A 13,852-nucleotide genomic window follows, 5' to 3' on the forward strand; every position below is an offset into this window, starting at 1 on the left:
ATTCATGTTTATATGCTCTAACCAACATTATCGAGCACTCTCGTGTCTACAAGTTGCCACCAACACTCACATATATATATATATATATATATATATATATATATATATATATATATATATATATATATATATATATAGATGTGTGTATAAATTTAACTAATATTATAATTAAATTACCTTTTTGGAATCTCTTTCACCATGACATGATCCCAGATCAAGCAGTGGGTTACAAATAAATAGACAATATGTTTTCATTGAATCTGTCATACAGTCATTGGCATTTCTATCCATTCAAAACATTTCCTCCCTTGAGTATTACTACCATAGGCGTCAATCTTACTTCCCCTCACAGGCAACTCGGTAATGTCTTAAATCTCATTGTTCTATTTTTGGCTAAATTGAAATGAGTCAGTCGTTCCCCAGAGATTCTTTTGTATGCAAGACAAATAAATGTCAGACAAGGTTCTTTGTGTTTAACACCATTATGATAATATTGATTTCTTCCTTCGGGTGTCTTTTTATGTTTAAAAATCGGATAAAGTTGTTTAAACCAGTGTGTACTTATTTACAGGTTTGGCAGCCCAAATTTTAAAGGGCTCATTGTTGAAAGGAAATATTTTCACACACAAAATGTCCAACAATGAAACAACCCCACAGTTACGTTCGGTTATCAGATATATTGTTATATTAAGTATTATGTTCACATCCATTAGCACCAGGGAACAAATAGTTTGCCATGGTTTATTAAGCGGGAAATGATTGCTCATTTTTATTTGCCTATTGTTCAGACAGATCATCCTCCTTAAGCATATTATAAATACTATATATTATGTGTATTATTTCACATTATGAGCCATTTCAATCCTTATATTTCTAGCTATATTTTGATCTGCCCCGCTTAGGCATATTTAGCTTTTGTTTGCCTAATTGAATGTTTGCTATCATTGTTTGATCAGAAGGTATTGTAACGCACAAAAAAAGAAAATGTCAAGATATATTTTAAAATAACTAAAGATATTATTCGGTTAAACTAAAGGACATCATTGGTATTAGTCGACGTGCACTTATTGGCAGGTCTGATAACTCATTTCCTTATGGGCTCATAATTGTATTGTCCATTACAACAACGCAAAACTAGGTCCATAAGTGGGTTCGGATGGCAGACCTGCATATATGTACACGCCGGTCTTAGTCATTTAAAATAATTTTGTCATTTTTGAACAAATTACATGTAAATTTGGATCACAAAATAACACATTTTAAAACAAAAGAAACAGTTATCTCGGGGTCTGAAAATAAAGAATATTAATATACAATATATGATAGAAAAATGCTGGCGACTGCACTGCAGTATAGGAAAATTAGAATAGGATTAGGAAGGAGCCATCTCAAACTATGCAAGCATTCTTTATTCTTTTTTTTTCTCTACTTTTTTACATTGTATTTTCCCCTCCACTTTATCAGTGCTTTCAAAATCTTAAATCTCAAGTCCTTTCCATCAACTTCATCAGGACATGAGAATCTTAAGGTGTAGGCTTTTGTTTGTGTAAGGTCAGACTTCCAATGACCTCGAATCTTGTCGCCAACGATGGATTTAGAACACTTCAAGTTCATGTTTGGGGTACAAGTGGTCGCCAATTCTAATACTAATAGGCAGGTTATGGAGACCTCGTAATTGTGTAAAGAAAACAATGTGACTTCCAAAACAAAACAAAAATATTGAAAACGGAAAGGTCAATTTCAATCTGAGTTTGTAAAAACTGCTCTTGTATGACCTTCCAGGTTTTGAAGATTGAAAAGATAGTAAACAAGTGGTAGCTAGAATAGCGGCTTGAGATCATCCTTGCTTTAAACCACTGTATAAGGTCCTGACTTATTCTTCTTCTTCTTCTCCTTCTCATTATTGTTATTATTATTATTATTATTATTATTATTATTATTATTATTATTATTATTATTATTATTATTATTATTATTATTATTATTATTATTGTTGTTGTTGTTGTTATTATTATTATTATTATTATTATTATTATTATTATTATTATTATTACTATAATTATTACTATTATTATTAAAGGTCATCACGGCTAGCACCTGTTGATAGCAAGTTGGAACTCGGATTAGTTAATTTGGTTTTCTATATTTCCCTCAAATGATACAAACCTTTCGTCAGCACAACAATACACAAATTAACGTGAATAAATTATTTTATTTTATTTGTTTTCCACGTTAATTTGTGTATTGTTGTGCTGACGAAGGGTTTGTACCCGAAAAGTCCGTTGTCTGTTTTGTTCCCACACGAAGCCTCTCCATTTTCACTCTTTCGTTAGTATTTTACGATCACCGGCTTCAGGCAGCCCCTACCGTTTTCTGTTTTATCAAAGTGATGAGTAGATTTCCACTGTGACGGAGTAGAATGCCATTTATATTGAACTTGGTTGTGCAAAAATAAAAGTGAAAAGTGTTTAGAATCTGGAAGGCCTATGACGTCAGCTGATCGTCATGAATTCGAGACTGCTATGAATGCAACTTAAACTTTCAAACTTGAGCTTTTGTATAGCGCAATATCCTCTAATCGTACTCAAAGCGCTTTACAAGGGGTCCCTGACCAACAGCAACCCGTAACATGTAGAACGAGACATTGACATAGAAACACATTAAATTCAGTCGCTACTCTCTGATACAGAATTGAACAATCCTGATGGCTCGAGGTCGTATGGGGAAATATTTTTCTTCTTTTAGTGTAATCCATAATCCGGAAATTCTTGTTTCCAGATCACTTATTGTGGAAACAAACTATTATAATATTGAGGATTTCTGACTTTATAATCCGCCTGTCTGACTAATTGTTCAATGCAATTGACGAATGATTAAAGTATAATCCGATTTAAAACGTTTTGCCCCATCCCTTTATGGTCAGATATGTAACTTAGTTGTTTATCAAGAGCAGTCATTGGTAGACAGCCAGGCTTATTCAATCACTGTGGTGGTGCAGTGTGTGTGTGTGTTTGTGTGTGTGTTTGTGTGTGTGTGTCTGTGTGCAATAATCAACAGGCGTCAATCAGTGTGACGGATCAGTTTACACAATCCAACCCCCGCCATTTGTATTGATGCCATTTGCCATACAAAGGCTTTTGTTTCTAATCAGGGTAAAGTTTCATGTAGTGAAAAAAAACAGCAATCCAAACGAACATCATCTCCTTTTTCAATATATTCATTGTACATTGTTTCCGTAACTGACCAGACACTTCTTTCATTTTGGTCTAAACACCAATCATACCTCCACATTGTCAAAAGGCCAAAAGTCTCTCCTCTTAAGGAGTCTCAAGTTTGAGACCTTTTGACAGTTTTGACAATATAGGGTACATCTTAATCGATTGATAATTGAAATAAACGTTTGTTGACAAAAATGGAATAAAATGTGTTCTATTTTAATTCAACAGAATAATGAATGCAAACCTTCTTCAGAGAAAGAGCAGTATGACGTCAACTTCATCCACTTCATTATTTGTAAAAAAGCAGCTATGTATGCCTGAGCGGGCTTGAGAGGGTGTCACAAATCGTGTGGTTTGATTGGTTAGTGATTAATTCAAATATAAAATAAGTTTTTTGGGTTATTTTCAAGTTGGAATCAGCATAATGACTAAGACAGCATGTTTCTTCTCCAACACACTAATTAGTCTGGAACCATCCACAGGAAATTGTAAATTTCGACAGATATCTTAGAATCCTGTTTGAAACACCCACAAACAACACATTAACAGTAATTCCAGAGGATTTTAAGAAGGGGAAAAAGGAAAGTTCGCAGATAGAGAGATGGGATGGGGTAGGGGGGGGGGGGAGGGGGTTGTAAATGATGGCGGATGTCTGTGGCGGATTGGGGCTTTTTTAATGTCTGGTTTGTTTTGTCTTCATCAACAATATTTATTTTGGATATACCAGAAATACATTTTGTCACGTTTGAGTGTCTGTGTGGACTTTTAGGATATGAATAGGAATTATACATACTGGGGGCCTGTAAATGTAATGTTCAAGCATTAACTAGTAAACTGCCGTTCACTGGACAAAACACGTATTAAAAAAAATTGGCTAGAAAACTCGTCCTTCAAATATCAATATATTTAAATTATCCTCATCTTAGCAAAAACTGTCAAACCTGGGACATCGCAATTTATCAGGTTTAAGAGGTTTTGCCATTGCCAAGATGTGAGTTATTTAAACCGATCGATATTTGAAGGACGAGTATTCTGGGCCAAATTTTTTAAATACGTATTTTTCCAGTGTACGGCAGGTAACTGGTTAAACTAACTTATTAATCGTTAGTCTCGCCCATCATCAACTTATTATTTTTCATCGTTCGTCATCACACTTCTTTTTATTCTTACCCTCCTCCTCCTCCTCCTCTTCCTCCTCCTCCTCCTCCTCCTCCCCTTCTTCTTCTTCTTCTTCTTCTTCTTCTTCTTCTTCTTCTTCTTCTTCTTCTTCTTCTTCTTCTTCTTCTTCTTCTTCTTCTTCTTCTTCTTCTTCTTCTTCTTCTTCTTCTTCTTCTTCTTCTTATTCCTCTCTTAGAAAAAAGACCTTGCATACTTTTATGTGGTTCATAATTGTTTTTATTTTATCAAACCGAAAAAAAAAACACCTGTTCGTTATATCAGGTTAGATGTTTAAAAACATAGGCAACCATATTACATATGTTTAATTTTCGAATATTATTATTCTCCTTTTTTGAAAATATCTGTTCGGTTTTCTATATAAAAACAATTCTGAACGTTTTTCTGCTGATTCATTCGTTTTCTCTGTTCTTCCTTCTTCTTTCTTCTTTTTTTTTTCTTCTTCCTTCCTTATTCCTCTTCTTCTTTGTTTATTTTCTTCTTCTTCTTCTTCTTCTTCTTCTTCTTCTTCTTCTTCTTCTTCTTCTTCTTCTTCTTCTTCTTCTACTTCTTCTTCTTCTTCTTCTTCTTTTTCTTCTTCTTCTTCTTCTTCTTCTTCTTCTTCTTCTTCTTCTTCTTCTTCTTCTTCTTCTTCTTCTTCTTCTTCTTCTTCTTCTTCTTCTTCTTCTTCTTTTTCTTCTTCTCCTTTGTTTATCATGATCTTCATCATCATCATCATCATCATCATCATCATCATCATCATCATCATCATCATCATCACCATCATCATCATCATCATCATCATCATCATCATCATCATCATCGTCATCAATATGCGAAGTGCTGCTTCGAATGAGAACTATACTCACGTTTACAGAATCCACATGTCGCCTCACAGTTCTTTTGGCCCAGGTTGCATATTGACCTACACACGAATCGGATCCATAGTTCTTACAATTGTCGATAGCGTCTCTACAGGCTGCAGAGAAAAAAATAACAACGAATAGGTGAAGATAGAAAGGCTTTGAATTGGAACAGTACAGATAATGGACGCTTCGGGTACAAACACTTCGTCAGCAAAACTATAAACAAAGGAACGTTGAAACAAAAGTTGATCTTTTATATAGCGCAATATCCATTAAACGTGCTACGTGCTCAAAGCGCTTTACAGGGGGTCCCTGGCGAACAGCAACATTTAACGTGTAAGACGGGACATGACGCCTGTAAGGCGATATTACATTTTTTTGGACGGAGACAACGCTGTTAACAGCCAGGTATTCATTTTACACCTGAGTCGATGACTCAACTATGAGCCGAGCGAGGCTCGAACCCAAGACCTTACGATCCGAAAGCGAGTGTCATACCACTAGACCACATAGCGGCACAAATTATAAAAAAATGCATTTAGTGAGAATACTTTTAGCGTCTGTATTCCTCGGACTCTCCAGTCACACACTGACGCTACGCTAACGTTTAATAATCCAACCACCCAGGAATAAAGAAAGATAAAGTTCTCATGACATGCTTTTAACCGCCATATAACCGGATCGCCTAGCATTACACGCCCCGTCATTTTGGTATTATGTCGGAATTAAACAGATGAAAAAAATTGAGTTTGAAATTTGAATTTGAACAAAATTAGAATATTTTATTTTATTGAAGTTGGAGAAAGAAACATGCCTCACTCAATGGAGGCATATAAATGAAAATCAAATTGTATACTTTACGTTTAAAATTCCAGCATTTTTTTCTTCTTCTTCATTAGGCAATATTAAGACGATTGATCACAATGTTAGCTAGATCTGATTTGATACTATGCTTACTTCGCAAGTCCCAGGATTTGAGAGTTTTTGCCAAGATAAAAGTCATCTCAATTATTAATTATTATTATTATTTAATCAATCGATATATGAAGGTCGTCGTTTTTCTGGCCAAAATGTTAAATACGTGTTTTGTTTCAGAGTACGTCAATACAGTGATAGTCAGGCAACATGAGATGGAACGGATCACATTACTTCACCTGTTGCAAAATTCTAGAATCTTTTGTGAAGTTCTATCAGGAATTTTGTAATGAATATATTTGATAAATAAAATTTACTTTTTATCAATCAAGTTAAGTCTTGACTTTTATAACACTTTGCACAAGTAATCTTTCCTTCAAAATAGAACGAGTTGACTCATCTTTTTGAAATGAAATGCAATATTTCATTCAGTTAATTTGTATTATTATGATTATTTTTTGTCATTTATTGCTTATATTATCCATCATACTTGTAAAAATATAGGAAATGTTACCACTGCATTTTAAAAACTGTTATTTATTTATATCCCACAGAGTTCTTGAAAAAACTAAATCGATTTTCTTTTAATTGACAATGATTTTCAGTTTTCCGAAGGAAATTAGAGAAATTTACTAGCCGTCTATAGTGATTCGATTTCTTGATTTTAAAAAATCTATTTCGTGTCTAACCCTAAATGTAGGAGGCATTAATTCTCAAGCGGGCGAGATTGGTGTTCTTTAAATGTTTTGAGAAGCTGATTATTGGACATTTGATTTTTGTGTATCAGGGGGTCCTTGGCTCAGTTGTACGCTGTCTTATCTTATCACAATTGTCAAGCAATGCTAAGTGTGGTCAGTGGTCAGATGGGTTACAGTGATCGTAAAAAAATCAGATTCCTGAGTCTTGCTGGAAAGGCACTTTAGGACGCCTAAAAGGTGAAATATGGTTCCATATTTTGCTTGGAGAATATTATATGAAGCATTGCAAAATCATACAAAAATTATGAATATGTTTGGATAGGAATTTCATGACAAGTCGTTCAATAATCAGCGTATCTAAAAAACTTTGAAAAAGAAGGCAACCTTCTAAATTTCACACCCAAAGGTCTTGTGTAAGCGACCTCTTAATCTTGAATCCAATTTACTGGAAAATTAAGCCTGCCCCCAGGACGCAAGTTACAGTACTTTAATATCAATGTTATGCAAACTGCAAACGCAGTTTTGTAACTTCTATTTGTTTCCCGTTCCGTTTGGAGACGAGGGTATTAATGAGACTCTTAGCGATTGTTGGTGCTTGCTTCGATACGTTTCTTGGCTGCAACGAAGCTCTTCCCACACTGAAAACTGTAATTTTATACAAATCTAGCTGGGTTAGAGAATGAGGGAGAAGGTTGGGGAGGGGGGAGGGGGAAGAAACAATATTATATTGGGGTAATAGGAAACTCACGAGACTTTTTTTTTAAATATTTGTTTCAAGGGTGCAAAGGCTCTAGCATTACGAATATCCAAAGGATTTTTTCACATCTGTGACAATATGTTGAAAAGTTCTTTTCACATTGTAAGGAGTAAATGAGGAGAAGGGATAGACAGTGATTATACACTACAGTCCCTGTTTGCAAGCTGTGTTATTTTGGTTTGGAAGGTTGCGGATCGAATCCTGGTAAAAAAGTGATTCTATATTCTTGTGAAGGCTCTCCCTAATAAGTTCTTCCGCCGACTGACTTTAAGTCAGAAAAAAGCAGTCTTAAATATATTTTTCAAATGAGCATTTAAATTGAACACGAAGGACGGGACGTGACGCCTGTTAGACGAGATTATAATTTTATTCCAGACAGAAACACGCTGTTAAATCCACAATAACGAACTTGAGTTCGGGGAGAGAATGTGATTAAAGAGTCTTTTCCAAGGACCCAATTAAGCCCCGCTGAGAGCGGGACTCGACCCTTGAACCGTTCGGTCCAAAGTCGTGTGCAAACCACAAGTACATAGCCGCATACAGAGCCATGGTGTTAATCGGATGGTAGCAATTGCTTGCTACTTTTAATATAATAGGCCAGTCTACCGTGAAGAACTTTCAGCCAGCTCAAACAGACCTTACTACCATACCACTGCTGCTTGTCTTCGTCCCAGGGATCAGTCCCTAAACACGAAAACTGCTTCTTGAGCATCCACTTAATCCCTACCACAATAAACATTTGAATAAATATTCTGGAATAAAAATTCAATAAAAGGATGCGTTTTTTTGTCGCAGAACTTCATCCACGTTTGTTTATGGCACTGCTATACACACACAGTTTTCTTTCCTTATTGATCAAATGTGTGTTCCCCATCCACATGTGTCTCGTACCGATGAGATTTAAGGCCCATTAGCTGACAGCTTAATTTTGTTCATGATTATTAATGTGTGTGTCCATACCGAACCGTGTAATGGATATCTGATGTACGTGATGATAATGATGATGATGATGATGATGATGATGATGATGATGATGATGATGATGATGATGATGATGATGATGATGATGCTGATGATGATGATGATGATGATGACGATGATGATGATGATGATGGTGGTGATGATGATGATGATGATGATGATGATGATGATGATGATGATGATGACGATGATGGTGGTGGTGATGATGATGATGGTGGTGGTGATGATGATGATGATGATGATGATGATGATGATGATGATGATGATGATGATGATGATGGTGGTGGTGATGATGATGATGATGATGATGATGATTATGATGATGATTATGATGATGATGATGATGATGATGATGATGATGATGATGATGATGATGATGATGATGATGATGGTGATGGAAGAGAAGTTGAGTCCTTAAATAAACACATTGACGACTTTATTGATCAATATATTGGTAGATGGAATTTCGGATGATCTCAGGTACAAGGAATATCAGGACATAAAGGAATGTCTTGGTCAGTGCCTTAAAGCCTTGGCTTTATGAGATAAGAAGAGATAAGGATGGATGGGATACCCCGTGGATTGGACACGGATGACGCAAATGTCACGTGAATCTAGAACTAAATCTTTGAGGTCGTCAAGTGTTATATATCTAGATTTGGACTACATAACAAAAAGATAGATAGTCCTTCAGAAATCTAAGAGCCTATGGAGTCGGAATTTATCCCGGTATCTATAGCTTTTAACTGATAACAACAAATGCATGTAATCCTTTAGGTAGGACGGCAGTCTATCGCAAATTACTTTCCTCTAGTTCCAACGCTCCCAGCAACCCCTTCACAGCTGGAGAGTATTTGTGTCAAAAATAGGACGACCGGATTGAGAACTGATTATTGTGCTATCTGGCCGTACAGTTGGCAATGTTATGCTCCTATATCATGTACAACAGTGACCCAAAATATAAAATAAAAGTAATGTAATGCATTCTATCCCAGCCATACTTTAGATAATATTTTAACTGATCTTAAGATTTCATTTGAATTTACAAAAAATGTTTCGTTAATTGCTATTCATTAAGTCTATGACTTTAAATCTATGCTACAATCCCAATAATTATACGGTTTTTAAAAATCAACTGCTATAATATTTTAAGATTTGAGACAAAGGTTTTGTTTGAACCCCGCACACTGTGTAAGTGTCGTATTCCGCGGTACTCATAAAAAAAAAACATATTAAAAAATTTTGACCAGATGACTCGTCGTTCAAATATCGATCGATCAAAATGACGCTAATCCTGTCAAAAACTCTCAAACTTCGGATTTCGTTTCTGGCAAAAATTTTGACAATGCTTACTGCATAGAGGAGAGAGTTTTTGAAGGCTTGATTCATGAGAGAGCAAAGATATATTTCAGTTCCTCTGCCGGTAAGATATGACCACTGGGTATCGAGGTAAGCCCAATGTTTGCCTAAATTATATGGATTAAGATTTATGTTACAGAAAATCATAGTCCATTTTCTATGAATGATGCCGATTACCTAATAAATAAATCAATCACTAAGCTTTGTGATAAATGAACATTTAAGAGTGATTTATCACCGTCGTGTCACGATTCCATAAATATGCGAAACCTAATAATATGTCAAACGATAAGTGAACCACGAGTTTTCTGGCCAAATTGGTTAATTCGTGTCTTTCCAGAGTACGGTAGTTAACTGGCTACCAAAAGAATGCATCATCAATTGCTCACACAAGACATGCCCTGCCCTGAGTTGTTATTTTGCCAAGGCACTGTTCTACATTTTTACTTTTGAGGCCAGTTTACGAGAAATTTTGAATAAGAGTCTTTCCAAAGTGAAAAATACACGTGTCTACAAGGAATGAGAAACACACATTGTTCATTTTAAAAAATTAGCAATATAGATCATTTATTTTAGATCCTTTACGTAAATATAGATTGTATGGCATTCCGGGCCAAGAAAATCCCCTTCATTTAATTTCTTTGGTTGAAAGTGTTCTATTCTATCCTCTTATCCATTTTCTTAATAATTTAAACAAAAATTAAAACTATTGAAAAAAAACAACAATTGTAATTATCTTGCTAATGTAAATTCTGGATATTACTTTGATGAAACTGAGCTAGATAATCTTTTCTTTTTTGTTCTTGTCTTGTTCTCCTCTTATTTTAAATATTCCATACCCATTTCCACCCGGTTCTGCGAGAATTGTTATCTAACATGTCAGTGAACACGCTCAGATTGCTTGGGACTTTGTAAAAAGACGATGCGTTTTAGCGCTGGACCAATCATGCTACACAGAATGGGAAGATTTTCAACTAGACATACATACCTACGTACATATATTGAGCTTTAGCTTTATATTTTATATAGCGCAATATTTACTAACCGTGCTCACAGCGCTATACAGGGGGGTCCCTAGCCAACAGCAACACTTAATATGTAGGAGGAAACGTGACGCCTGTTTGGCGAAATAACAGGGGTTTCTTTTCGCTATTAACGGCCATGTACTCATTTTACACCTGAGTATGGTGAGAGAATATAAGTATAGATCCTTTTCCAAGGACTCAACTATACTCAGAGCGGAACTCGAACCCACGAACTTCCGATCCGAAGGCGAGTGTCATACCAGATGACTACATAGTTGAGTCCTTGGAAAAGGATCTATACTTATATTCTCTCACCAAACTCAGGTGTAAAATGAGTACCTGGCCGTTAATAGTGTTGTCTCAGTCGAATATTGTTGAGTCCTTGAAGAAGACTCTTTACTCACATTCTCTCACCCTACTCAAGTATAAAAATGAGTACCTGGCCGTTAATAACGTTGTCTCTCTCTCTCTCGGGGAAAAATGTAATATCGCCTAACAGGCGTCGTGACTCGTCCTACATGTTTAGTGTTACTCTTGGCTAGGCAACACTTGTGAAGTGCCTTGAGAACGTTTAGTGGATATTGGGCATTTTCCGACTTAAAGTAATATTGCCTAACAGGCGTCATGTCTTGGCCTACTTGTTAAATGTATATTGTTGGCTAGGGATCCCTTGCAAATCGCTTTGAGCACGTTTAGTGGATATATCACTTTATAAATGCTCTAGTTACATACATATATGCATATATACATTCGTACATAACGTAACATACATATATACAAACATACATGCATACATACATACATACATACATACATACATACATACATACATACATACATACATACATACATACATACATACATACATACATACATACATACATACATACATACATACATACATACATACCAGGATCGAAACCTCCTGGGAGGGTTGGCCGAGGTGTTGTGGGGACGGTCGGTGCTTGTGTACCAAAGAAAAGATTGAATTGTGCGTCTACATCAGTCAAAAATAACAAGGTAAAATAATATAAGGCACAATACGATGACATTACGCTTCCGGCTATGGAATTCTGTCGAGGCATGTTTTCTTGTATTATAATTAATGTCAATTAAGTAAGATTACTTCTATAATTCCAAGAATAGAGTAAACCGTCAGCGAAATTCTAACCTGTCCGCCCCCGTGCCTTGCCGATGCTCAAGTGGAAGATTTACGACAGATTCCTTTAATCAATGGAAGCTACGATATTAGATAGATATATCGAAAGTATTTTTACAACGAGATATCGATTATTATTTCTAGATATTATGATAATATTCACTTGGGGCAGTTAATGATTCTAGGTTGTGAAAACCACCAGATGATTATGACATCTTAGATTTCCAAAATGAATTGAAGAATTTTCTTCCAAAACTCATTATTTCCGTAGTTTCCATTTAAAAGATAATAGTAGGAATATTTCCCTTGGGATTTCGCTTTAATTGTATTATATATTATTTAATTGTGACTGAACCTCAATTTGATATCAATTTCAGGGAACTCTTGTATCAAATTATGATACTAAAATAAAGTTTTATTTTAAATCTTAATTTAGCTCTGAGAGAGAAAATCTTTAAAAAGTGGAAAATTCGACTTAAAGACTTTTGGAAAACAACTCTTCAATTCCAATGTATCTAGATCCATATGTTGATGGTTTGGCGTTTGAGAGACGTGTAAAAGGATGATTTCTTTTTTTCTTTTTTTCCTTGTTGTTTTAAAGTCTTTAACATCTAAATTTGAAATTGTTTTCTTTTTAAAACGAAAAACTTACTTGGACTGGAAAAATCAATTTAGTTCAAGATAATCCTTGCGGTCTTTGAGAATCTGGGCACGCGTGACATCAAAATTGGGAGGGTTTTTCAATTTTCAATTGCTCTTGGGATGGATTATTTCTCATTTAATATCCCACAGTTTTAAATGGGGGGCGGGGGGGGGGAAGGGTGGGGGTGGTCATGACAACCTAGCCGTCTTGCTTTAGATCCCTCAGTAATAATAAAGCAACTGATCTATTAGAAAAACACAAAATATTGCCATTGATTCGTGGGTGAAGATGCACTGTTCAGATACAAAAGCCAGTAATGTCAAATTTTCTTTATCTCTATTTTGTTCTCATTTCTAATTTCTGATGCAATTATATATCTGTAACATTTCTATATTATGTTAGTTATGCACACATAGCATATCAATCTAATTCAACGATGATTGAAGTAAAACAGAAAAGAAAATGGCATTTTGTCAGTGTAATACAGATATCTCCTTCCTTAATGAGATGAGCCTTTGAAGTGTGAGCCGCATACGAGAATCTGACTGCTCACGTTTTATTACAATTGAAAAAATCTCGAGCATTAATTTTATGGAAAACTAAGTTTAAAATAGCATTTGGGTTTATAAGATATTCAACAATTTATGATACGAAATTTTTAAACTTGAAAAGTTGAAAGAAGATATTATCACTTATGAGTGATATAAACGTTACAGGTGACTTGTAAGCTTTATGCACGGATCTATATTTTGAAACAATTTTTAGCATTTACAAAACTATCGTCGGGTTTAATAAATAATAATTTTTGACAAGTTTTTTATGGGGGGGGGGGGGGTATTCTAATCAAACTGTATTTGAGGTCAAAGTTTTCTAGTTATCTGGCTAAATGAGGGAAAAAAATGTTGATCTTTCCGTTTATGGTCAATGTGTGAGGTCATTCATTGAACTTTCTGATCATCTTTAGAGTTTTGTCACTTGTGGCTACATGTGACCGATGACCTCAAGCTCTCTTATCTCTCAGGTCATCGGTACTTTGGATTATCTAAATGTGATGTGAATGAAATTCTCTATTACTA

The 13,852-nt window shown here is 35.2% G+C and overlaps 1 protein-coding gene across 1 annotated transcript in view; it reads right to left on the bottom strand.

Annotated features, from left to right (window-relative positions):
* The window catches only part of LOC144964022 (uncharacterized), a 9,988-nt gene extending 9,250 nt beyond the window's left edge, over positions 1–738 (bottom strand). The window contains exon 1 of the mRNA XM_078897968.1: positions 705–738. Within this exon, the coding sequence (XP_078754094.1) occupies positions 705–738 (34 nt within the window). The remainder of the gene's footprint in view (positions 1–704) is intronic.
* Positions 739–13,852: the final 13,114 nt, after the last annotated feature.

Source organism: Berghia stephanieae, chromosome 2 (assembly GCF_034508935.2).
Source record: "Berghia stephanieae isolate SIO BIC M18660-M18661 chromosome 2, UCSD_Bste_1.3, whole genome shotgun sequence".
Lineage (NCBI taxonomy): Eukaryota > Metazoa > Mollusca > Gastropoda > Nudibranchia > Aeolidiidae > Berghia > Berghia stephanieae.